This window comes from Lontra canadensis, unplaced genomic scaffold, assembly GCF_010015895.1.
Source record: "Lontra canadensis isolate GAN:19392208 unplaced genomic scaffold, GSC_riverotter_1.0 scaffold94, whole genome shotgun sequence".
Lineage (NCBI taxonomy): Eukaryota > Metazoa > Chordata > Mammalia > Carnivora > Mustelidae > Lontra > Lontra canadensis.
Window position 1 is genome coordinate 7,482,291 of NW_022631088.1, and position 27,014 is coordinate 7,509,304.

The following is a 27,014-nucleotide window of genomic DNA, read 5'->3' on the forward strand; positions in this document are numbered from 1 at the left end:
GAGCGCACCTGTTCAGACCCTGGCAGTAGCCGATATCAGGGTTCCGCCAGGAGAAGGCGAGCAGCACATTGCGCAGCTTCTGGACGCCCTCCGACGTGGGGCCGGAGTAGTGCCTGTTGTTGGGCAGGGTCCGCAGCAGGTCCAGCTCAATCTGCTTGGAGGCCGGGTTCTGTTTCTCCAGCGCCTTCTGCAACAGCGTCTGGAAGTACCCGGGCTCGGTGCTGTCCTTGAACTTCCTGGCGTGCAGGTCCACACACCACTTCCACACCTTGGAACGGTGCTCGTGTGGGATGCCGGCCCGGATCAGGTTCTTCAGCTCCGGGGAGCACGCCATCTCCCTGTTCATCGTGCTCGCAAAGTAGTTCTCCCACTTGACCCCGGTGGACACCTCCTGGTTCTCCGTGAGGTGCAAGGTCTTCAGGTCCAGCGCTCGGACCTTGGCCACCAGCTTCTCCTCCTCGTCGTCCTCTGGGACGGTCCTAAACCCGTAGATGTCGTACTCACTGTCGAGAGATACAGAAGGGAAACTGAGTGATGGGATTCTGACGAAGACCCCAACTGAAGAGAAAGAGGATCGGCCCCCCCGCGCACGTGGCCCTTGGGCCTGGGACCAGCCACCGGAAATTGGCAAGCAAAGCAGCAGCTTCTTGCAGCAAGGGCAGGACGCGCGGCTGGCTCTGTGGGAAGACGTGAAATTAGATCTCTTCGTGCTACAATAAAGATCCATTCCAGGTGGTTTAAAGCCCTTCGTGTGAAAAGCACAGAAGAAAAAAATGTGCCCAGTAGCCTGGCCACGTGGACATGGTTTTCCATGTCACGCACGTCAATGTATGACTCCTGTGCTTGGAAAACACCGTTTCAGAAGGGGAAAGACGAGGCAGAAAGCACCTGCGTAGATATCAGGGATGAAGACGGCGTAGGCATCAGAAGCAGAACCACGGCCCCTCACCTGCGGCCGGCCACGCCATATGGCTGAGGTGCATGGCGTCCCTGGACAGGGCCGAGGGCAGGGCGGTCCCCCTGGGCTACCCTGGGCCAGCATATGTGCAGGAGCCCTTCATGGCGGGCGAGCAGGGCAGGACCGGGGCGTGCAGGCCACTGCTGCCGCCAGAGGAGGGGAGAAGGGGGCTGGAGCCCACCGATGCCTGTGGCCTCCAGAAGCGGGAGAGGCTGTGCCCAGTAGCCACCGTGGGAACAGAGCCCTCGGTCTGCGACCCCAGGGAGGGTGCGAGCACGTGAGGACACCCACTGAGCCCCGCAGCCCCTGGGAAGGAACAGCGGCTGTGATGCCGCGAACACCCAGGGATGTCCAGACGGACGGCCCACACTAGCTGAGCCGGCACATGGGCGGTGTGCAAGCCGCCACGTCGGGGACGATCCGCGAGGAGCCGCAGAAGACGGACACAGGGCCTCTTGCGCCTGCCGCCGCTGGCGTGGCCTGTGCGAACCTGGCAGAGCTGAAGAGACGTGTTCCCTGCGTGTCGCGACCCCGCTGCGCGTCCGCACTAGAGGAGCCGCACACGGGCGCTGGAAACACAAACCCCGACGCTGGTCGCCTCTCATCTGTCACGAGGGAACGTGGAAGGACCCCATGTGTCTGCCACGAGGGAAGCAGGAGCGACACCGGGGTTTGGGCTCCACCTGCATCTCCCACAGTGAAAGGGCACGAGACCCGTGAAACACGGCTCGGAGGCCGCGTGCGTCCCCCTGGAGCACCGGGTACGGTGGGATTCGTGTATCAGGACGTGGTCAGCGAGGAGCTAGAGATACACGCAGAAGCTCATCAGGGGAGAATGCCTGGATGGGCCGACGGTACCCTAGGAACAACCCTGGGGCGGGGGGCCCAACCAGACGGACGGGAATTCCAGAGGGGGTGCGGGGGGCGGGGGGCTGGGGTCCCGGGACTCGACTCTGTGGGTCTGGAAGCTTCTGTAATGATGAGCCAGACATACATCAACACGACAAACAGTAGGAGCCCACAAGTGCACGAGGGGGACACAGGCGCCCTGAGCCCCGCGGACCCGGCGAGGAGGAACGTGGAAGCCAGCTGCCCAGGCTGGCGTCCTGTTCCCACCACGGCCACTCGGAGGCAGTGGCTGCGAAGATGCGAGGATGAAAACACCACCTCACCCTGTGAGCGCGCACATGGTGGGGGGACCCTCCCCCTCCTTCCGCTCCTCCCCGCAGGGGCAGCTCAGGGCACGTGGGCACAGGGAGTGCTGTGCAGCGGGGGTGAGGCCCCAGGCTGCGAGCCATATCTGTCGCAGCAGGTCTTGCTGGAGCGAGGCTTCCCCTGGGCGGGATCCTCAGTGGGCACTGAGCCACCATGCCGGGCTGGCCGAGCCCTCTCCCCACGTGGGGTCCCCTCGGCTCTCTAGCCATGTATGGGAGCAGCTGTGTCTCAGGACGGGGCCTCCACTCCTGCGGGGACGGCCGCGCAGCGGGACTGGAGCCATGCGGGAGCCCGCGGGAGCCGCAGACACCGATGTGCTCAGGAGAGAGGGCCTGAGCCCGGCCCCACCGCGCACCGGCTGCAGCAAGAACGCTGAGATCACACGCTCTGGGGGCGGACGGTGCGGGTCGCGAAGAAGCAGCGGGACACACACACGCATCCATCCCCAGGACGGTGCTCCCACCCCACCCCAGCCCCCGCCCCCGCAGCCGCCCCTGCCCCCACCTGACGAGACGAGGCTTCACAAGTGCCTGCCCCGGCTGCTCCGGGCCGTCGGCCTGCAGGGCGTCCTCCAGCAGCTGCGCGATGACGCCGCGTGCCGGGCCTGGTTCCTCAGAGCACACGGGCGTCTTGACCTCCTGCAGCAGGATCAGGTACTTGCTCTCCATCTGACACAGCTTGGCTTCCAGGCTGGAATACTGCAGAGAATGGGGGTCACCGCCGCCCCGACCACGACCAGGATGCAGGAGGGGCCACCTGGGGCCGCAAGCTGCCAGTGGGCAGCGAGCCCCAGCCACAGGGCGGTGAGCTGGGACCACGTGGAGGACAGGAGAGTCCTGTCGCCTCAGGCCACCTGTCACGTCTGCATGGGCCACCCCGGCCCCCTCCTCCCAGGGCGCTGCCCAGAGGATGCACTGCCAGCGAGACCCCAGATGCCGACACTGGCGTCTGTCCTGCACGGCAAAGGGAGTGGCAGGAACCAACCACATGGCGGTCCCTATGGTCATGCTGAGTGTCACGTGGCACGTGGGCTGTGAGAAGGGGCCCATGCGGCACTGACAGGTCCCGGGACACTGTGTCCCCAACCAGTTTGTCTGCTGTGTCATCAGACACACCCTAGGACCACGCGGACGTAGGTCTGGGGAGATGCGACCCACGGAGTGCAAAGCAGGGGCTACGAGGGCCACTGAAAGCCACTGCGTGCCGGCTGCTGTGCAGGCGCTACCCTTCCAGCCACAGCGCCGACAGACACGCACACCGACGGGTTCCCACCGTCCCCGTTTACAGATGGGAAACCAGGCCACACGACTCAACAGACAAAGTCACAATCCAAGCCCCTCCGTTCGGGGAACCTGGGAGTCGGAGTCAATGGTTTTGTCAACCCCATGACGCAGGCAGACGAGGACACGTCAGGGTGCCTCTCGGAACGCAATGCTCTATAGCCTGTATTTTGGGTTCTTGTGCCCCAGCACAGGAGTAGGACTGGTTCAGGGTGTGCCCGCTTCTAGAGGCTTCCGTGTCCCCAGCCACCAGGAAACAGCCGCGACCCAACCCACCTTGGCCATCAGATCCCGCTCCCTCCTCTCCGCATTTCTCCGCAGCGCCGAGAGCTCCAGGATTTCCTTGTTGAGGAACTTGTTCTGGGTTTTGTACCCCTGCAGGTTATCCTGTGGGCAGAAAACCGCCGTCAGTCCAGCCCACTCTCCCATACGGTTAACGTACCGCTGTGTCCCCCGAGGGCCCCACCGAGTCAGCGGGAGACGACCGCAGGGCACATCCTCATGGCCTCTGCAGCCACCCTTGGGGCAACAGAGGAAGGAGTAGGACCATGTCCGCAGGCTGTGAACGCCACCTCCTCCACGCACTGACTGTCACAAGGCCAATCCTCATGACCATTTCCTCTGTAACTCGAGGAACAACACGTTTTCTGTGGCTCTCGCTGTCATTCAGGGGACAGAGAAAAGGCCACGCGGACACCCGGCACGCTCGACTACGGAATCACGCCCGCCCCCCGCAGCGGATGACGCGCTCGGGAAGCACGTTCCTCCCGCGTGTATGTGCAAACATTTCCAGCTCTGGAGACGCCAACGGTGAAGCGTGAGGAACCGGACACACCTTCGCCTAGAAGTCCCCAGCTGTTACCGTCTGCTGCGCCAGCTGTTGGCTGAGCCTCGCAGGTGGTGACGGGTTCTGCCAAGTGCGGCAACGTGCTCGCTCGAGGAGGGGAAGTGTCTGGGAGGAATGAGCTCCGCCCAGCTCAGTCCTCTGCCCGCGCGCCCACCCCCCAACTCTGCGGGGCTCCCAGGGCTGTGCTGGCCCCGGGGGCGCCGGGCTATTCCTGGACCGGCCGGGAGTGTCCGCCCCTCACGGGACGGAGGCCATGCCTGCTCCTTGAGTCGTGTCCCATCTCCGGGCTGGACGCCACCGTGGGAGTGGGGCCATAACCACCCTACAACGTACAGAGGAGCAGTAACGTCTTGACGGTCCCCTTGATCCCTAACGCTTGTGGGTCCGCATGAGACTCCTGGCAGCTTCGTGAGTGAAAGCCCTTGGGCCACTGTCTCCGTGTCTCCGCTGAGAGCCAGGCCACAGGGCTCCAGGCCGCACCTGAAAGGCTCACAGCTCCTGCGTCGGCAGGACCGCACGTCCTGACAGGCCTCCGAGATGCTGAAGGCCAGCCCCACACAAGGCCTGGATGCCCCAGGGCCCGTCCTCCCCTCTCCTGCGACTGACAGCTCTCCAGCCACAGCCGACACACACAGAAAGCAAAGCAGGCCAGCGAAGGAGGAAGAGGGACGCAGGCAGGTGAGGACGGCGGGAAGGCCGAGTACGCAGGCCTTCCGGTCACATCCCGTGTGACTTCATCGTGAGGACTCTCCCTACAGCAACGCCAATGACCATACACGTGAAGCCCCTACCTATGACTACCAGGCCCCGAGTCCCCGCCAGACCCCGCAGGACCCCTCCGTACCTGGCAGGACCTCCACCAGACCCACAGGACCCCGTAGGACCCCAAGAGACCCCGTCAGGGGAAGCCTGGTTCACAGGTGAACATGCTGGGGCAGGAGGGGACCCGGCACCCAGGCAGGGTGCAGCAAAGCTGAGCAGCTCTGAGCTCCTCCCGTGCTCTCTACAACCATGGCGTGTCTGTTCTGTACTTTCTGACTGTTGTGGGTGCCCCAGGACAGGCCACGCACTCCCAGCACAGCCCCTGGTGTGCGGCTGAACCAACGCCCATGAGAGTCCCGACGAGGAAAAGTGGCCGGCCAAACACAGGTCACAGGAAGACTGGCCACACAGGCAGGGGGTGGTGATGCAGACGGCAGCCCCGACTGTGCCCGACGAAGCCATGGGGTCCCCACAGCAAGTGAGAAGAAACACAGAAAAGCCTGGCAGGAAGTCCAGAAACAGTCAAGTACTTAGGCTGGTAAAATCCTATGACCCACGTGCGTTCCTTCCTCAAAATACCCAGAAACAGAAGGTGACCGCGTCCCAGAGCCAACGAGAAGCGTCAGCAGATTCCGAACAGGCAGAGTCGGAGAAAGTGGGTTGTGACCGTGACGGACGAGTGCTCCCCGAGAAACACAGGCCGTGCCTCCCCGCGGAGGCGTTCTGAGTTCAGAGTCGAGGCAGGAAGTCAGTCTGGAAACCGTGCCGCCGTGAGAAGCGGGGACAGCAGGAATACATGGCAGAACCCCACTTGCGTCCGCAGACCCCCCCCAGACCTGTCGAGGTTATCAGTGGTTATCAGAGACGCCGCGGGGGCCAGCGGAGGGAGCAGGCGGCGGCAAAAGCTCGGGGCAGCCGCCAGCCCACTCAGAGCCCAAGGCCTCGCACCCGCCCCTGAACAGCCAGCCGCACCCTCCCACCCCGTGGCCTCTGTCCCAAGTCACCTCATCACGGTGGAGACTTAAAAACCGTGGAGAAACATTGGAGGAAAAAGTCATAAAATCACCAAATGCATCAAAACCACCCCGCCCGGCACGCCACAGAAGCTACAGCGTGAATAAGGGGGACGCCTGCTCCCGATCAAGTCTGTCTGCCGTGTCCACAGGGCGCTGCGTGGACCAGACACAAGCCGCTCGCTCCCGCGCGTCCCTGCCCAGTGTGCCTACGCGCCCCGACGCGGTGCCGTCCGGGGTGGGCGTGTTGGCTCTCGGAACTCGGCAGAGCCGCGTTGTTCTGGCCACACTGACCACGGCGGTGTGTGTGGTCCAGTCACAGAGGAAGGGGCTGGAGCTCGGCGGCTGACCTTCCAGCCTCACATGTGTCACTGAGCAGTGGTCACTCTGGGAGACCACGTGCTTGTCCCCACGACACTCCCATCAGCCCAGGGTTCACTTCTCTTCTAGAATTCTCGGAGAGACCCCTGCGCGTCTACCACCCAGCTCTGTGCCGATGAGCCAGCGAGCTACTGCTAGGCACGTGGTAGGTGCCCACTGATAACCTTGACGTGCACATCTTCGCCTTCAAGGAGAACCTGCCCTTAGGGGGCCAAATACCCCTGGTGCACGGTATTTACAGAAAGAGGGTACCCAGGTGAGCAGCACGTTATGGCTGGGTGGGGACTGGGGCTACAGACCTACTTGGGCTGAGCCGGGCCACACTCAGTGCCTCTCTGTGGCCTGATGGCTGGGGGCACAGCCCTTCCCCACCTCAGCTCCGACCTGGACAGTCACAGTTCAAGAAGCAGCCTCCCCACCCAGGCCAGCCCCCGGCCCTTAGCGCCAGGACCCTCCCAGCCTAGGTGCAGGGACCCCGACTTGAGCAGGCCTGCCTGGGAGCCAACCCCGCACCAGCTTTTGGGAACAACGGCCCCTCAGCTCCCGCACCCCCGGGGCTGAGGCAGGCCATGTGCGGTGCTGGCCTGGGCACTCATGCGCAGCGGGTGACAGGCCCCCGGGGCTACATGGGGTAATGAAACTCTAGGGGTACAGAGCAGAAAGGGGGAGTGTCGGCTGCGACAGCAAAGGAGGAAAAGATCCAGAAGCACCCCGGGCAACGGCACGGTCAGACTTGGGACTTTCTACGGACGCTTCTCAGAGAACACCCATCATCTGCTGGCAGGTGCTCCATCCACCCCCGAGAGGCGCCGCCGCTCCGCGGAGGCCCGCAGCCCTGGACGCCGTCTGACCCGCCCCACAGCCGAGCCCGCGCCCCACTCACTTTCAGCCTGTCCAGCTCCAGCTGCTCCCTGCTGGCGGGGGCCGGGGAGCCGGGCGCCCCTGCAGTGGGGGCCGGGCCATCCGCGCCCTCGCTGAGCCGCCGTGAGAGCTTCATGATGACCTCGTCCTTGGCCTGGATGGTCTCCAGCAGCATGCCCAGCTGCTCGCTGAGCTCGCCCACCTTGCCCTTGAGCGTGCGGGCCTCCTGCTGCAGGCTCTCCTTCTCCAGGGAGAGCCGCTCCAGCTGGCTGCTCAGGCCCAGGATCTGGTCGTCCTTGCGGTGCAGAAGCTCAAGCGCGTCCTTCGGGACCCCCTCAGAGAGCCGGGTGCTGGCAAAGTACTTGTCATACTGGGAGGACCGGACTGTCTGCTGCAGCAGCCGCACGAGCTCCTGGAGCCAGAGGAGAGGGAGCAGACGCGGTGACCACGTGACCCGGCACCGAGGAGGCTGCGCATGGCGACCTTCCTCTCGGGGGCGCTCAGAAATGCTGGCCCCTGGGCAGAGAACAATACTAGGAAATGGGAGATGTGGGCGCGCGCGCCATCCCCCCACGGCCCCCAGCACACACGCATCCCGGAGCTTGACCAGCAGCTCCGAGCTGCCCAACAAAGAGGCGTCCTCGGTCTCAGAGGGCCACGGACACCACGTGGGAATGCTTCTCCCTCCTGTTACCGGAGCAGCCAGTGCTGCGCTGGGGTGGGAGAGGCCCTGGCAGCATGAGACACACACCCCCCCACGCCCCCGGAAACCCACGTGTCTCTGACGCCGACCTCAAACTTCCGGGGGAGAAGGCCCATCTGGGGACGGAGATCCTTGGGGGCCCGGGCTGCAGCCCCGCGGCACAGCCGGCGGCAGGAGGCACACGCGGGGAGGGAGGACGGCTACCTTCTGGCTGGACAGGTCCTTCCGCAGCCGCTCCAGCTCCTCCTGCTGGCTCTGGACCTGCAGCTGCACCCCGGCCAGCGGCCTGATCGCGGCCGCGCCCTGCGTCCCATCTGCCGAAGGCTCGCCGCTGACGTGCCGGTTCCTGTGCGATCCGATCATGTCTTTCAAAGGGCGCTTCCCTTTGTAGGGAATACGTCCAAAATCAAAGGGAAATCCTGAGCCAGCGACTCCTACAGGAAAACAAAACTTGTTTTCTACATGCAGGACAAGCCGTCCTTCTGCAAACCCAGGAAAACCATCGACCTCCCGCCTGCCATCCTCCGGGAACTTCCACGTCCGCGTGCAGCGAGCACAGGTGGGGCCGCCTCTGGGCCCCGACTCGCTCTGGACAACCGAGCCCAGGCCCTGAGACGGTCGCCCACCCTGGGTCCTTCCTCAGGAGGTTCGCCTTGGGGTCCTTTCCCAGGAGCGTGTCCTGGCTGTGACTGCCCACCTGCCTGAGCACGCATGCAAACGGGCACAGGGCCCTGGCCCCGACAAGGGATTTAGGACGAGGCCGCGGGACACCTCGCTCAAGACTCGTCTGTGACACCCGCTCTCCTCCAGATGCTCGGGTCTCATCAACAGTCTCCCAAAGGGGACAGAGACACAGGCTGGGGAGGAGCATGGAGGCTCCGAGTTCCCACAGCGTCCCGGAAACACGGAGTCCAGCCCCCGCCGCCCCCGCCGTCAGACGGCAGGCTCCACGGCAGGACTCCCAGACACGGGGCCTCTGGGCTCCCTTTGCTCACCTGTTCTCAGGAAGAAAGCAAAACAAAACCCCCAACACATGTTCTTCATCGTGAACATGTGTTTTAAAGGCTGACTACGTTCTCTTCCTTAGAAAGGGGCCTTTAAAATACTGACAGATCCAAATAAATACCAGCACGAACGAAATCACATTCATGTTCCAGCCACGGGAGGAAACACGCACCGGGAACGCGTGTTGGGATTCTGTGAAGCTGGAAAACAGACGACTCCCGGCTCCTAAGTCTGGACAGTGGCTGCCCTGGGAGGAGTAGGTGACTGGCAGGGCCGGTGGAGAGGGGACAGAGGCTGGGGGATGAGGGCTGCGGATGGGGGACCGGCGAGGGGCAGGGGCATGGAGGACAGCGTGAGGGGCTAGGGCTGGTGTACAGGGCTGGCCCCATCCTGTTTCAGAATGTGCTGCCCACGTGGGTGCACTCACTGTGAAAACCCACGGACATCACATTTCCGACAAGAGGGACTTTGCGCACTTGAATGCAGAGGAACAGATACAAGGGAGAGCAGTTCGTGCCCCACACCATGCAACACAGACATGCCGCGGGACTGATGCTCGTGTCTGGTACAGGAAGGGTCCACAAGCCCGTGCGATCAGAGTCACAGACCCTGTGTGGCTGCATGTCTGGTCCGGGGAGTTTCCAGCCCACGCGAGCCACTCAGCCTCGCAGGCCTTCCTTCCTGACCGTGCTCGCAGGTCATTCCAGAACCCCAGCCCCCAGCTCGGGAGGTGCTGACGTGGGCCCTCGGCAGGAAGCACAGCACGCCCGGCCCGCCACCTTCACACCGTGTCCCACGGGACTGGGCCCCACGCCACGACCCTGCGAACACAGGTAAGCCCCCTGGCACAGCGGGCCAGGACCACCCTCTGGGGGACAGGAGACGTACTTCCTTGAAATACTTGAGCTCCCGGTAAAGATTTCGTAAGATCCTCCTCCTCCTCCAGCCCCCGCTACAATCGAGCACGAGATAGAATTTCCAAATTACTGTTGTTCTACATGGAAACATCAACATTCCCTCGTGGATCCCTGGACGGGCACAGAAGTGGCCGCAGAGACAGGGTCGGGCTGATGACACCCGAACCCTGACCTCCCCAAAACCAGCGGGGCCATGCGTGACGTGGTTCCCACTGCGGTGCCGGAGGACACGTGGCCCCAGAGACCCACCACAGCGTGTCCTCATCCAAAGAGGTCAGCCCCGTGACCTCATACAGGGCACACGAGGAGCAAGGAGGGACCTGCCCTCCGGAGTGTGGGACGTCCTCGGCACAAAGACTGTCTCGGCCACATGGATGCTGAGGCCAACGGAGGATGGGGATGGGGAGCTGCTCAGACGCAATAAGGCCATCGCACATCAGCGAGGAAACCTGCCTGCAGGCCTTGTCAGTGCCTCATGTGATTGGGGACATGAGCATGCAGCCATGGAACCAGGGCAGGCGTGACGACTGGATTTACGGGCTGCTGTTTCTCGGTACAATAATGAGGCATCATAAGTTTTAAATTTAGACACAGTAGATTAATGTCTAGATTTTACGTTAAACCCGCCCCGCCCAGGGTGAATGTGGGACAGGTGGGGGCTTGGAGAGAGTGGCCCTAAGTTCAAAACCGTGGGGGCCACACAGGGCTACAGTGGAATCCATGACCCCGTATGTTCTACCTTCGTGTAGACACGTGTTCTGTAAAAAAGGGTTTAAAAAAAAACAAAAACGGTGTATCCGTGAAGAGCACTGTGAGTTCTGGACGCCCTACCTCCCAAGAAACCTCACAAGTCACGGGCTGGGGGTTCTTCCCTGTGACACCTCACCCTGCAGGGCCGCAGGGCTCATCCCCCCACAGACGCGGCTCCTGCTTCCAGAAAGGCTGGGACCGCAGAGGCTCCCCCGCAGAGAGGGTGGGCGACCGGAACCACGTCCGTACCTTTGTTTCCTTCCGGAGCCGGCTTCTTCCTCTCTTCCTGTGCCATGGACTCCTCTAGCTCCTTGGGGTTCGGGTCTAAGAGCTCCCACTCTTCGTTGGTATAAAACACACTCTTCCGACTGTCGCCATGTCCTCTGCCAGGACGGAGAGATGACATGGAGTTTCTGTTGGGAGAAACAAGGTGAGGTACGTGAGACGCTGCAGAGAAAACTAACTTCACGCCTACAGGGACGGCAATCACCAGCAGCTATGACGTCATGTGTCGGGAGGGAGTGCAGAGAGGGACACCTGGTGGGTGCTGCGGGCGGGGGTCTGAGTCACGGGAGTCACACGGGGGTGCCGTTGGCAAGACCCAGTTAAGGGGAAGGGATCCACCCCGAGACCCCGCGTGTCCCAGATTCCTGGGCGCGGTCCTGAGACACGGAGGACTACTGTGCCATCACGTGGACCCAGGTGAATGTGGCAGTCAAACACCTGTCCACGGGAGAACAGATGCGGTGGGCCGAGTGCCAAGGCACCATGGAAGAGATTCTGTCCATTTCTACGTCACTAGTGCCCGCCGTGTGCCAGCCACAACTCCAGCTCGGGAGCCACTGAGCCCGGGACACGGTCCTGCCCTGGTAAACACGTCAGCCACAGGCCCTTGTTGGGAGAGAAGGGTCTTTAGATGCCAAACAGAAGGAAATGGGACGGTGACGTGTGTAGTAACGGTGACGGTGTTTCCGATCCTCGTGGGAACAGGGGTCACAGACACTGTGCCTATATGTGTGGCAAGACCACGAATGCCGGGACGCAGGGCCCCGCTGCCTCCGTGAAGGGCAGGTTGCGGACTGCGGCCAGAGCACGGGACACGCAGACAGCAGGGCGGCCCGCACAGTGGGACCCGGCCGGCCAGGGGCACCCCGAGGATCCCCGGTGAGAGGCTTACCCACAGAATGAGAACACATGTGCGTATACAGGGTCCGCACGTGGACAGCCACAGCTGCCTGATTCCTCACACAAACGTGTCCCCGCAGGCGGGTGGCCCCGTGGGACACGTCCACACACACCACACACGGTGCAGCAGAGAAGGGGAACCATGAAACACTGGTCAGCGCAGAGCAGTCCACAAAGGACAACCACGAAGGACCACGCACAGCCCGGCCACGTTCACGAGGCAACAGCAACAGAGGGCGGAGCGGCGCTGCGGGGACCAAGTGCCCAGCGTCGGTTACAGCGGCATCTACACGGCCACGCATGGTTTTGGACATTCACCGGCCTGGACACGGATCAGGCGGAGTTTCCCGCAGGTCAGTCACACCTCGGGGCCGCGGCTGAAGCGCAGAGCAGGGAGGAACGTGCGCCGTGAGGGGGACGCGGGGGCCGGAGCGGGGCTGTGAGCCCGCAGGGAGCAATCTGACCGCACCCACACGGACCACGGCCGTTTGTCAGCGTGCTGTTTGTGATCAAGACTGGTTTTGGCTGATTCCACCGCATTGAGCTGCTCTAGATGTAAGACCCCAGGGGACCAGGGACGGCGACGTTCCCGCTGCCGCCTCCCGACAGGCACGCACGGCCTTCTGCTCCAGCACGAGTGCCCAGCCGACACCCGCCGCGTGTGGTCTCAGCGTTTCCTCCGGGCCTCGAGGGAGCCGCTGCCCACGTGCTGCTTGTCCCCTAGGCTCTCCCTCTGGCGGCCGAGGCGCGTCCGCGCCGATGCCCGCGACCGCCCACAAGGATGCGCACAAGATCCCACGGTGCTGCGGGATGCCGCGGAGAAGAGCAGCTCAGGACGGAAAGCCTACACCCACGCACGCCCGGCACACTCTACTCCTTTCCGCGACAGGCCAGAGGCCGCTGTGCATGGGCCCACAGCTCCCACGGCGGCTTCGGCGGCCGTCAGTCACCCGCATCACCATGGACCAGAGCGGTTACCAGCTCTCGGCACAGGTCCTTCCTGGGGTAAGCGCAGGAAGGAGCCCGGGGCAGGAGGGACGGACGTGGACGCTGCCAGGAAAGAACAGCTCTTTACCCAACTTAGGCCGTCCCCGTCCCCGCACAGCCACGCGTGCCCCTGCCCTGCGGGGAGGCCCCCGCACCAAGCCCTGGGGGAAGAGGAAACTCAAAGCTCCAAGTCCCTGACCCGAAGCACCAAAGAGCCCGTCCCCCGCTTGGACCTTCCGTGCCTGTGCCTGGGGGCCGCAGAGCACACTGTCCTCAAACCACATCCCCCTGCTCCAGCGGCAGACAACCCCCCGCGTGCGCCACCCCACAGGGCTCACGGCCGCGGAGACGGGGCTCTCCCGTCGGAGACTTGGGGCCCTTGTCGGAGAGAGCCCGCTCTTCACGAGACCTCAGAGCTGCTCCCTGTGTCCCCCGGGACCACGCCGGGTGCGTCTCTGGTGCGATAATCGGCGGAAACGCACAGTGAGGCCCGCCAGTGGTGGCAGCGCCGGGATCCCCAGCAGTGGCTGTTCCCAAACGGACGCGTTTCAGATCAATTTCTCCCCGTCCTGCAAACACAGGCTACGTCAGGGACGCCGACACAGAGACCTCCCCCAGGAACAGGTCCCTTCTTCAGACAGGTTCTCACAGAGACACAGACACGCACGAGCCCGTCAGAAAACACTGTCTGAAGTGATGAAAGTCAGAAACAGCCAGAAGGGGCCTGCGGAGGAGACGGAGGCCCAGAAACATGGCCCCCGGCGTCCTCCCGAGAGGGTGGCATGGGCGCCGTGCCACAGCCATACCAGGACGGCCGCCCCGGGGACTGATTTCGGACTTGGGGCTCCCGGTGTGGGAGAAAGGGCCGCTGCTGCTTCCAGGCTCTCGTCTGGGGCGATCTGCTCCAGCAGCCACACACCCTTCCTCGTCCCCGCGTGAACCCTGGCCGGCTCGCAAGTCTGGAACCACATGTGTACGGTTCAAGCAGCTGCTCTGCCACCAGAGTGACATGGGAACGTGGTCACAGGGGCCCCTGCCAGTGCCCGTCTACCACACGTGCACAATCAAGCACGCAGTCCTTCACTTTGGGGCACATCCCGTCTACAATAGTGTGTCCTGCCCCAAAACCCCACCAGAGCAGGAGTCATCACACCGGCAAGCCCCCAGGCAGGGGCAGTGGGTTGGGTCCCCCCGCCCGACGCACAGACCTGGCATCCAGCTCCAGTCTGGGCCCCTGCCCTGCACCACCTCCACTCAGCACCTGAACTCCCGACACGCGGACCTGGAGACTCAGGAAACCTGCTCTCATGGCCACTGCCTCGCACACAAACTCCCTCGTGCAGGTCCCCCGTGTGCTCCAAGACCTAAGTCAAAACCCATGTCCTGCAGAGTGACCCCCCCCAACACCTCCAAGTACACAGGTCAGGGGGCAGTGACCGCGGGGTCAGCCCTCAACGGCTCCCCACGGCCTCGTGCGTGAGGCCCCACCCACCGCCACCCTCCCTGATGGCAGCAAGCGGCCAGCTCGGACCCGTGGACACCCTCAGCCCCACCCTGTGCAGAGATCATGGGAGATCACAGGGGACGAAGGGGATTAGGACGACGGCAGGCTGCCTAGCCAGGGCGGGCCTTCAGAGCCTGCTTCTCAGGTGTGAGCGGTGGCCCCCGCAGGCCACGCAGCTGGATCAAGGAGTCACGAGGTCAGCTCCAAGGGTCGTGCCGGGCATGTGCCGAAAACACCATTTGATTAACACCGACACTCCGTGACATTCTGTCCGGGTTTCACGCGCTTCCCAGCAGCACACGTTACACACGAGAGGTGACTCTTCTGGGCAAAGAGGGGACGGGACGCTGCATGGGAAGCAAATGTCGTCCCAGGCGGCCGAGTGGGATGGTGGCCCCACAAGCACTGGCCAGCCCGGCAGGACCGCATGGCACAGATGCAGATAGATGGGCGCTGAGGGCCGCTACCCTGGGGCACGGCAGGAGCCGGGCCCTCGCCTCGTCAGTCCTTCCCAGCACGCGCCCGGTGCTGCATGATGTGCTGGGGACACACGGGCTCACGCGGGATGTGGGCTACGGGCCAGAATGCAGAGAGATGTGGCAACCACCAGTGGCAAGACAGCTGCGGGGGAACGCGTGGGCTGACACACAGGGTAGGAGGCAGAGCATGGCCAGGACTCCCCAGGAGGGAGGGCAAGGCAGGGCCCGGGGGAGACAATGTTTGAACAACTAAGGGAGTCAAGCAGGCCGGTGACACGGCTGAGCCCACGGGACCTCGACGGCCAGGTCCAGAGCACGGCCTTCTGCCAACGGCAAGGAGGAGCCTCTGAAAGGCCTGTGGCAGTGGGAAGGATGGATCCTGAAACAGGAGGGTCCGCGACAGGCACACGGTGCACGCGGGGTCCCCTGCCAGCCCCCAACTCCAGACACAACAGGAGGCATGGCCCGTCATGCCCTTGGCGGTACGGACAAGGCCGTGGTGTCCTCAGGTCGTGTCCCACGTGCGCTGGGTGACTGAGCACACTCTCCGGTCAGGTCTAACGGTCCGCGGCTCCTCTCGGGGCCACGGTGGTCTCCGCGGTGCGGCCTCATGGGGTGGCGGGACCTCCGGGGGCAGCACGGCCTCCCGGGGTTCCCGCCCTTGCAGCGTGGGGCCAGCCGAGGTCGGGAGATGGGTGTGCTGAGCAGGCCCTCACACGCCCCGGGGCTGCCGGCCCCCCACCCTACAAACACCACACCCCACACCACGCTCATCGCACACGAAGGGTTTGTAGGTTATTTTTCCAAGTCCTGTGCTGAGGCTGTGGCACGTCTTTCCTGCACAGACCAAGCTGTGCCTGCAAGGAAGACCCCAGATACACACGTCACAGCTCTGGCGCGGCCTCCCCACATTCACCAACATCTGGGGGCGTGGTCCCAGCCAGGGAGACTGCGACGGTGCCCAGGATGGCCAGCCGCGCACACAACTCACTATGCCCACGGCCTGCGGGGCAAGAGACCGAAGGGCCCACAGGGGGGTGGGGGGACACCTGTCAGAGGCAGGCCGGCAGGACGGGCAGGCACTCCTGGCCAGCTTGGTCTCCGCTGCCGCCAGCTCCCCGACAGGAAGCTCCGCTGCGCCCACGGTCTCCGCAGACATGGTCACAATCGCGGCAGCTACGTCACAAGGAGCCGGCACCGAGCTGGGCAGCTCCTGGTCACGACCTCAGCCCTCACACCCAGCGCGTGAGTCATTTACACACGTGTGCACACAGTCTGGTTCACTAACGGAGAACATAAAGCTCAGAGAGGTTCAGTCACTGGCTCAGCACCACACAGCTCCTGACCAGCAGGGCTGGCTGCACGAGCAGCGGCCGGGGCGGGACCAACCCTGCACGGAGGGATAGCCGGGCCCTGTGGTCACGCAGCAGGCCAAGCTTGGCACCCATCAGCGGGCCCAGACTCCAGGCCCACAGAGTCACAGGGCATAGCTCATGGGGGCCGCCACACTCCTCCCGTGCACACCCGTCCCGCCCATGCCCTTCACGAGCTCTGGGGCACATGCTTCCCCCGCCTTGCCCACGCACACCCTCCTCCAGCCCCGAGCCCGCCCCCACAGGCAGACCAGGCTGAGCTTCCCGGGAGCACCGGTCTCTCTCACCTGAGGGGGCCCGGACGCCGGTAGGTTAGCGGAAAGGCTGGTAAAAGCAGGAAACCACACACTGCTCACGAGCATGGGCGCCTCTGCAGTTACCCAAGCGGGCCACAGCCCCATCCCCGAGTCTGGCTGCTGACCCCTCCCGGGCCAGCCATACCCGCAGGACATCACCTCATTTGTCCAAACCTGTTTGGCTTCTTTTAAAAGTGGACCCTGGACTTAGGGTTGGGAAATAATCCCCGTACAGAGTCTGTAGGTCGCTCACAACTTCTCCCTGCACATGTTGCCCACATCCCGGGGGCAATTTTTTTGAGTCACCCCCTTTTACCAAATTTCCCCCAAGTGTTCAACTAATTTTTCACGGGAAAGGTAACTCCACATCATCCATACGGGCTTCCCGTTTTGCTGACAGAATGACATAAAAGTCTGGCAAATCAATAGTTTCCCAATTATGTTCTTACGATGGACGGCACAGGGGGTGCTGGGCTCCAGCCAAGGGACCCCAGGTGTCTTGTCGCTCTGCCACATGCCTGCCAGGGCCCCGAGCACATCGCCTACCCACTCTAAGCCTCCGCTACATAGTCTGTCACAGGGAGAGACAGTGTCCCAGCGGCTCCCTACAATCTTCAGAGTCCGCGCTCCGCACCTGCCCATAAGCGGTATGAGCAGGACGTGCCAGTGGCCAGGGGCCCTGGGGAGCAAGGGTCCCGTGGCTGCACACAGGGCCTCCGGGGTCAGAATATGGGGACAGACTGTCGTCAGACAAGGAGACGCCTGCAGGCGGAGGGGACCAGTGATGCTTCCGACGTTGGGGGGGGGGCACCGGCAGAGAAGAACAGGACGTGGAGAGTGGACGGCCGGACGAGCAGGGGCGAGTCTGCAGTGGGCGGGGTGCCCCCCACACCCCACTCGGCTTCCCTGCACACAGCGGCCGTGTTTTTGTCACCCACAAGAATGAGTTTCTTTGTTTACTGAACCCGACCATAAGGTAAAGGGAGAACGGGGCTGCCGTGGGAAAGAATGTGTCCCCGCACGCGCGCAGTTCCCGTGGCCGCCCCCACCCCAAAACCCCGTGGGAGCGGCTGGCCCACTGTACCCAGCTGGCGGCCCGCGGCGAAGCAGGGAGCCTCAGCCGCGCCCCCACAGCACCCACCACGCCGAGCCGAGTGCCCGGGGCTCCGCAGCCACCACCATGGTTGTCTCGAGCAGAAACACGGCGATTCGGAAAACTCCCCAGCTCAGCCGTGAGAAGCCAGCGGGGCGCTCCGGTTCCCGTCCTGCGTGAGGGGGGTGGGAGTGGCTGCTACAGCCCAGCGGCAAGCAGCAAGCTGAACTGCAAAGCCAACACCTCCCCTCGGATCCACAGCGGACAGGGACATGGGGCAAACTGCTGTCCCCAGGACGGGAGAGCCAGGCGGGACAGTGCGGGGGCCCGGCTTCCTGCAGGGGACTCAGAAGCATGCCAGCGCGGGTTGGGATCCCAAGCTGTAATGGGCGGTCACCAGAGGCTCGGGCAGAGCCCCCCCGAGGGCAGCAGCCCCGGATCACCAGATCCCAGAGGCCCCCAAGGTGCTGTGAGGTTAACCTCCAGGAGCTCAACCAGGTTCTCCCCGAGAATGTGGGGAAAAGTCCCCTCGGGATTCCGGCAAGGAGACGGGAAGGAAGTAGCTGTAAATTCTCCAGCGCCCCCTGCTCTTAACAAGGCCTGCCCTCGGGAGACCCTGTTAGTCAGAGCCTCACTGACCTGGGCCCAGGAGCCCCCAGCTCTGGCCCCTCTTCCATCCTGGCGGCCTACGAGGGAGGGAAAAGACAGAGAAACCCTTGCGGGGGCACAGACAACCCCGTCACAGAACAAATCACCCCTCCCTCCCCACCTCCCCACCCCTGCTCCGGAGGCCCGTCTGCGGCCTTTCCTTCTCCCAGTGCATCCTGTCCAGCCCTCGAGGAAAGAGACGACGCAAACCAACATGACGTGGAGAGAGCACGAGCGGCGGCAGAACCAGACGAGGCGGGGATGCGGGAACCTCAGGACAGGAACGTCAAACAATCCCGACTCGCGTGCTCCGGGCCCTAAGGGGTCAAGCGTCAGCTCGCAAGGTCAGATGCGCGACATAAACAGAGACGGAGACCCCAAGAAAGAACCGAAAAAAAAATGACAGATTAAAAAAAAAAAACACCTAAGACAAATGAGAAGCGTCTGCTGGGCCCATCGGTGATTGGACAGGCTGAGCAAAGACTCTGGAGAGCACAGACCTGACAGTCCTCCAGAGGCAGCACGATAAATACTTGAATCTGGGGGTTACTTCCCCAAATGACTGTCAGGCATCAACCACAGCTCCACGAAGCTCGGGGAGCACCAAGAGAAACAGAGTTTGTCAAAACCCCCTCACCCCGGCACGCCCTGCCCAAATGAGAGAAGATCACAGATTTAGAAGAAATCCAGCGAGAAGGCCAAGAAAACACATGACCAGCAAAGGTAAGACCATCATCCCCCTCTCAGCCGGCAGGCGAGGAAGATGTGAGCGGAGGGAGAGAAAAACCGCCGTGTTCCACCGTGCTAGAACTCCTTACTCCGTGAAACCGGACTCCGAGAGTCCAGGAGAAATGGGCTTCCTCGGACAAACAGGGAGGGAGCTTGTGGCTAGCAGACCTGCCAACACCCGCTGCCCTCCGCAGAGAGAAAGACGCCATACAGACGAGAGACTCGGACGGAGCAAGAAAGAGGAGAGGAGGAGCCGGGAAGATGGGACGGAGAGAGTAAAACACAGACCTCTATTCCGTTCCAACTGCTCTAACCAGCAACAGCTTGTTCTAGATAATAACGCCATCGATGCGCTGGCTTCTGTGTGTGCGTGCGCCCCCGCGCCCCCCCGCGCCCACGACACACACCACGGCAGCGACCCCGGGATGGTGGCAGCGGCTGGGACCGCCGTGCTATTACGAGGCACCCACCTGTGGAGCAGCACAGGGTGATTTTAAAGTGAATTGGATTAGCAGGAAATGCGTGTTGCAAACTCCAGAGCAACCGCTTAAAAAAAAACAAAAACCAAAAATGAAACAGCTAAAAAGGAAGTATAAGGGACATGCTAAGGAAGGAGAGAAAACGAAACCATATAAAATGCCCGATGAAAACCTCAAGAGGCAAGGACGCCCCGCGGCTCTGACGCTCAGCACGTGACTCTCAATCACAGGGTCTAGCTTCGAGCCCCGTGCTGCGCATGGAGGTTACTTAAAAATAAAATAAAACCACAAGAGGCAGGACGAGTGGGAGACATAAACCAGGAACAAAGAAAAGGGCAACAAACAGAAAACAGTGACACGTTAATCTAACCACTCCAAGAATCACCCGCACGTCAGAGGCCCACGTGCACCAGTTAAGACAGAGGTGGTCGGGACCAGGGGGTGTGCCGTCTCCAGGAACCACTTCACATACGCGCACGGACGGATGAGACGCAAAGGGAGAGAAACACGGCGTCCTAATGACACGGATCAAACGAAGGCAGGAGCAGCTGTACGCGTCCTAGGGCAGACTTCAAAGTGAGGGAAGTCGGGAGGGATGAAGAAGGCATTTCACAATGAGCAAAGGTCAACCCTCCAAGGACACCGCGCCTCTCAGTGCACACACCCTACCAGCACAGTGCTGGTAAAACCGCAGGACCAAGAGAACCGTAGTTTGAGCCTTCAACACCCTCAGTCAGAAAGGAAAGGACCCAGCAGGCAGAAAATCAGTACGGCCCTCGCGGACGCCAACAGCCATCCACCGGCTGGATATCACTGACATGCAGCCAACTTTGTGAGATGACGGAATGCACACTCCTCTTGAGCTCATGGGGAACGCTCACCACGACAGACCACGTTCTGGGCCACAAAACACAGCCCAACAAATTTCACAGAACAGAAACCCTATGCCTGTCTTCAGACCACAGTGGGACTGAACTAGAAATCAGTAACAGAAACATTAATGAAAATCCCAAAATACATGAATAAACAACACACTTCTAAAAAAAAAAAAAACACACAGGTCAAAGAAGAAATCTCAAGATACATTTTAAAATGTTTTAAACTAAATGAAACCGAGAATACAATTTATCAGAGGTGGTGGGACACAGCCAAAGCAGTGCTCAGAGGGATGTGTATAGCCCTGAGTACACACAGTAGAAAGGAAGAAAGATCTGAAAGCAATATATTTTTTTAAAGATTTTGTTTATTTTTGACAGAGAGAGACAGCGAAAGAGGGAACACAAGCAGGGGGAGCTGGAGAGGAGGAAGCAGGCTCCCCGCTGAGCAGAGAGCCTGATGCAGGGCTCGATCCCGGGACCCTGTGATCACGACCTGAGCTGAAGGCAGACATTTAATGACTGAGCCACCCTGGTGCCCCTAAAGTCAATAATCTATGTTTCCACCTCAAGAAACTTTTTTTTTAGGGGACAAATCAAATCCAAAAATAAGAAGGAAAAGAAATAATAATTAGAGCAGAAACCAATGAAATTGTCAACACGAAATAGAAAAAAAAAAATCAACGAAACGAAAGCTGGTCCTTTGAAAATATGCATCAGTTCAAGAAGCCTCTCGTCAGGCTGGGAAAAGAGAGAGAAAACACAAAGTACCAAGATCAGATATAACACGGGGAACTTGGTTACAGATCCCACAGAAACATAAAAACAGAAATTCTATAACACGAATGTGATAACTTAGATGAAATGGACCAGTTTCTTGAAAGACACAATCTGCCAAAATTCACACAAGGAAAAAACGATCTGAGTGGTCCTGTATCTGTTACAAATACGGACTCAATAATAACCTTCTGACAGGAGACACCAGGCCCAGATGGGTCTGCGGGTGAGTTCTACCCACCATTTAAGGAAGAAATTACACCCATGCTGTCCACTCCCTGCCAGAGGACGGAAGCAGAAAGGATACCTCCTAACTCACTGTGCGAGGCCAGGATTCCCTGGATACCAAAATCACAAAAAGACATTAAAAGAAAACCACAGGCTAATGCCTGTCATGAACACAGATGCAAAAATCCTCGAGCAAATCAAATCCAACAACATATAAAAAGAATGACACCCACACCCGGGCCGACTCATCCCAGCCATGCAAGACTCGCTCAACATTTGAAAACTCATTAATGTAACTAAGGACTAAAAATAAATCACAGAATAGGTTCATACCAATAGATGCAGAAAAAGCATGACAAAACGCAGCTCCCGCCCGTGATAAAAACTCCCGTTAAACCAGGAATAGCGGGAACTTTGTCCATGTGATAAGGACTATCTACAAAAACCCTACAGCCAACATCCTAGTTCATGGTGAGAAACTCAATGCTGTCCCACAAAGATGAGCTCCAGTGCCAGGACGTCCCCTCTTACCGCTCCCGCCCAACACTGTGCTGGAAACCCGTGCTCACGTAACAAGACCAGAAGAAGAAATTAAAGGTATACAAATAGGGAAGAAGGACACAACTATCTTTGTTTAAGATGACATGGTCATCTGTATAAAAACTCTGAAAGAATAAACAAAAACTCCTGAATTAATAAGCAATTACAGCAACGTGGTAGGATACGACGTTCATACACAAAGCCTACGTTCTCCTACAGACCAACAGCAAACAGGTGGAATTTGAAATTAAAAACAGTATGACTTACCTGAGCAAACCTGAGCAGAACACTCAGGAGTATCGGGCTGTGTGTGTGTGCGTGTGCGCGTGTGTGCACGCATGTGTGAGATCCACGTGAGGAATGCCACGGAACTGACGACTGGAGTCAAAGAACAACAAAGTAATGGACAGACACTCCACGTTCGTGGGAAGACTTAACATCGTCAAGATACCAGTTCTTCCAAAACAGATCCCAGATTCCACAGCATCACAGTCGGAATCCCAGCTGGGTGTCCTGTGCATGTCGACAAACCAATTCCTCCTCTACACGGGGAGGCAGGAGACCCCGGACAGCCAACACGATGTCGACGGAGAGGAGCAAAGCCGGAGGGCGACGCTGCGGACCTCAAGACTGAGGGTAAACCTACCGTCCTCGAGACAGCGTGATGGCAGAGAAACAGCTAATGCACGCACAGGACGGAAGAGAGAGCTCAGAGACACAGCCCGGTCAGCACGGTCCACTGATCCTGGACAAAGGGGCAGAGGCAGCCTCTTCCGCAGATGTCACTAGAACAGCCAGACGCGCACACGCCACGTCGGAGTCGAGAACCAGGCCTTCCAGTCTTCACAACGACCCCCTCAAAGGCGTCACAGACCGAAATGTAAAATGTGAAACTGAAACTCCAGAAGTTCATACAGGAGAAGACCTAGACGGTCTTGAGCGTCGTGATGCCTTTTTAGATCCGACACCGAAGACACAGTTAATGGAAGAAATAACGATCTACGGGACTTCACGGCAACTAAAACGTTCTGCTCTGGAAAGACCGTGTCGAGAGAATTGGATGACAAACCACAGACTGGGAGCAAATACTTGCAAAAGGCACACCTGACAAAGGACCATCATCCAAGATATACGAAGAGCTCTTACAACTCAGTGAGAACCCAACCCAGTCACCACGCGGGCCACAGACTGGTGTTCCACTGGACAGAGGAGTCACGGACCTCCCCCTCTGAAACTCTAACTGTAAATTATTTGACTATATAGGCAAATTAACTTAATTTATAAGTAAATTCATTGAATTTAAAGAAAGAAATTAAAAAGAAAAAAAAAGTGGTCCAAAGACCTTAACAGGCACCCTCCAGAAAAGACACAGGACGTCAGTAAGAGAAAGATGCTCGTGTCACAGGCCCTCGAGGAAACGCAGATGAAGACATCAGGGACCCCCGCCACACGCCTTGCAGAACAGCCAGAACCCGGAACGCCAGGAACCACGTGCGGGCAAGGAAACAGGGCGCTGAGACCCTCCCCCACGGACGGCGGAACGCAACCCCGCTGGGCACTTTGCCAGACAGCTGGGCGGTTTCTGACAGCAGCTCACACGCTCTCACATGCCGCCCAGCGGCCACGCGCCTTGGCATCTACCCGAGGAGCCGAGGACTTCTGCCACATGAAAACCCGCACGTGGACGTCCCCGGAGGCCCTGTAACTGCCAAACTTGGGAGCACCAAGGACGCCCTTCGGAGGGTGACCAGACTAACGGGCCCCCACATCTCGACGATGGACCATTCAGCACGAAAGACAGATGAGCTCTCACGCCGGAAAGACAGGGAGGAACCTCAAGTGCGTGTCGCCAAGTGGAAGAAACGGATGCGAAAAGGCCAGCGTTCCAGCATTCCAACAAAACGGACCTTCTGGAAAAAGCAAACCTATGGAGACAACGAACGGATGAGCAACGGGCCGCGGCGGGGCCGGGGTGGGAGAGAGACGAGCGAGCAGAAGGGTTCTGGGGCCGAGAAAATCCTCCGCGTGATACTGTGATAGACAGACACACGTCGGCACACCCGTGTCCGGATCCACGGGGCGCAGGACGGCAAGCGTGACCCTGACGCGCGCGATGGACTCTGGGTCAGTACGACGCGTCAGCGCAGGCTCGTCCTTGGTAAAACATACGCACTCTGGTGACCACGGGCGTGAGGACACACGTGTGGGGAGAGGGATGTGTGAAAACTCTCTATCACCCCCTCAACTCAGCGTAACCCCGAAACTGCTCTAAAAAAGGGAGTATTAGGAAAAAAAATTGGGGGGGCGCCTGGGTGGCTCAGCCAGTTAAGCATCCGACTCGACTTTGGCTCAAGTCATGATCTCAGGGTCGTGGGATCGAGCCCCATGTGAGACTCTGCACTGGGCATGGAGTCTGCTTGACAGTCTCCCTCTCCCTCTGCTGCTCCCCGCCAGCGCCCCTCTCTCCCCCACAAAGAATAAAAATAAAAAATTAAAGAACAAAGTAGTTCCACGCATGTCAGCATGTGAATACCTTCAAGATATTAAGAAGCAGACAAAGGATCTAAGGGAGGGTCTCCCCAAGGAGCTACAAATGGCTGTCCGCACACAAGAAGTCGCTCAGGATCGTGAGTCACTAGGGAACGCAAATCCCGACCGCGAGAGTCCCGTTCCCCAGTGCGGATGGCGAAGGCCGGGAAGACAGGGGACTGCCAGCCCCAGGGAGGGTGTGGGGGGGGCCCTTAACCTCCAGCCACGCTGGTGGGGACACCTCATGCGCTGCCTCCAGAATGGCAGGCAGGTCCCCGAACGTCACGCAGACTCACCGCCCAGCCCGGTAGGGTCACCCTGAGCACGGACCCAGGAGAAACGGAAACACGTCCCCACAGAGCCCATCCCAGTGTTGGCAGCCGCACCATTCCCGACAGCCACGACATGGAAGCCACAGTACACCCATCCATGGCAGGACACACACACACAGTGTGCTCTGCACACAGAACAGAGTCTCACTCCGCCGTACTGGCCCCGGGGCGCATGCAGCCGCTGGCGCAGGGTCAGGCCCACGAGCACAGGGTTGGGGGACGGAGCCGGGCACCTGTCTGCGAGGGGACGCACAGGACGGGCAGACCCGCGGAGACAGAGGCCATCGGCGGTCACCGAGGGCGGCTGGGAAGTGGAAAGAGGTTGCTAGCGGGTACGAGGGTTTCTGTTGGGGTCAGGTCGGGATGAAAGTGTCCTAAAATTGGTGGCAGCGATGGCCACTCTGCCACGAGTACTAAAAAGCACCGAACCGCACATTTTAAATGGGCGAACGGCATGTACATGAATTTTATCTCAACAAAGTCTTACACGCTCACACTCACACACACACCAGCCCTTGCGCCACCCCCCACCCCCGCTCGCACACCCCCTGAGGGCAGATGTCTGCAGCGCCGGCCAGAGCAGCCCCGGGGCCGGGGAAGGGGGCTGGCCCCCGGGGAAGATGCGCCGACTCAGCGGCCTGGGGGCCTCGTGACCTCTGACAAGCTCTTCCGGGCCGGTTTCTGTGTCTGCAGCCTGTGGACCGCGCGACCCGGCTCACAGGGCCGAGCGAGTGAAAACCAACCCCGCGTGAGCACGTCTGGCACAGGACGAGCCGGGCAGCACACCCTCTGCACATGCGGAGGAAATGCCCCCGTGCCCGAGGGGACCGGGCCAGCGGAAGGTGCACGGCGCTTTCACAATCTACGTGCAGAATCATGACATGTTATCAGACACAACCCACGTTCAGTTTCAGACGCCGCTTTCCAAAGACTCACTTGAGCTCAGTGCCCCACTGTTTGAAAGAGAAATTAATGGAATTTGGGTGCCCGGGGGCCGGCTGGTGAGCTGCTGCTTCTCCTACCAGCTCTCCAGGGGTGGCTTCCACAGCGAGGACGTTTCTGGCTTTCTCTGCAGAAGCATCCGGATGTGTGCAAATGACATCTGAAAGACAGGCAAACAGAGGTCAGTCCTCCACCCTTCCTCGCGGAGCTCCACGTCCCTCGTGAGACACGGACCCGTGCGCCATCGGCCACGGGACAGAAACTGTGGTGGCTTCAGTCACCTAAGGCCCTTCCATGTCTGTGACGCGGCTGGAAGGGACCAGGTCCCCTGTGCTGTCTCACAGATAAGCACAGCGGCAGGAAACTGTGACCAAGGTCCACTCGCCTGAGCCGATGAGGGCCGACTCCCGGGATCCGCCATGACGCAGAAACGCAAAGTGCCTCTAAGAAAACGGGCGGAGGGGAGTGTCCTGCACACACTCGCTAATACTGGCGGTGGCGACCCAAGGAAGCAATCTGGCACGTCCCAGAGCAATGGCTCAGAAAGGTCACAGGAACACGGGCTCTAAGGGGCGATCAAATCTCAGAAGGGCTTTAAACGTAAGCTTCTGAAATACCGAAGACTGAAACGGCTGGTGTGTAGGATTTGCTTCAAAATACCAGAAAGTGGGTCGGGGTGTCCAGGGAAACCAGAAGGGCCCATGAAGCAGGAATTCTGGGAGTCACCCAGGAAATGTGGGGCAATGTTACAGGTTCTCTTTGCATAAAACTCCCCCGAGTAGAACTTCTTTCAATGTTTTGAAAAACGTCCCCAACTGCAAATACTCTGCGTTCTCCTCGGTGGTGCCCTCCTCTCCCCGAGGGCACGGATGTTTGTAGACAGAGGACAGCCTGCACTCCCTGTCCCCGTCCAGTCCCCCTCCCCATCACAAAGAGCCTCTACTCCAGCAGCAGCGACCCTCACTCGCTCGGAGGCAAAACCAGGAGCGGCCTGAGCACAGACACCGAGTTAGACGCCGCTTCTCGCGGGAGGAGCCGGATCTGAGCGGCTCAGGAGGGCATCCGCGGAGGGCCCCGGGTGCTGGCAGGGAGACCGACGCCAACCATGGGCGCCCGCCGCACAGGTGCGACACTAAGCGACTGGGTAGCGTGGGAAGGGCTCAGAGAACCCGCAGGAAAGGACAGGGCGGGAGGACGTGGGGGCCGTGTTTCCGTCGGGAGGACTCGGCTGCAGCCCCAGAGCAGGCTCCTGAGGGGGACAAGCAGGAGGGGCGCTGGGGACAGAAGAACGGGGGATGGGCAGCGGGTTGTAAGACTCAGTGACGG

The 27,014-nt window shown here is 60.5% G+C and overlaps 1 protein-coding gene across 2 annotated transcripts in view; it reads right to left on the bottom strand.

Moving 5' to 3' along the window:
* The window catches only part of TBC1D2B (TBC1 domain family member 2B), a 56,343-nt gene that overhangs the window by 9,856 nt on the left and 19,473 nt on the right, over positions 1-27,014 (bottom strand). For both annotated transcript variants that reach the window (XM_032836851.1, XM_032836850.1), the window contains exons 3-9: positions 25,683-25,848; positions 10,942-11,105; positions 8,225-8,454; positions 7,340-7,729; positions 3,730-3,840; positions 2,678-2,871; positions 9-503 (exon numbers count right to left, since the gene is read on the bottom strand). In XM_032836851.1, coding sequence (XP_032692742.1) covers positions 9-503; positions 2,678-2,871; positions 3,730-3,840; positions 7,340-7,729; positions 8,225-8,454; positions 10,942-11,105; positions 25,683-25,848 — 1,750 coding nt within the window. The remainder of the gene's footprint in view (positions 1-8; positions 504-2,677; positions 2,872-3,729; positions 3,841-7,339; positions 7,730-8,224; positions 8,455-10,941; positions 11,106-25,682; positions 25,849-27,014) is intronic.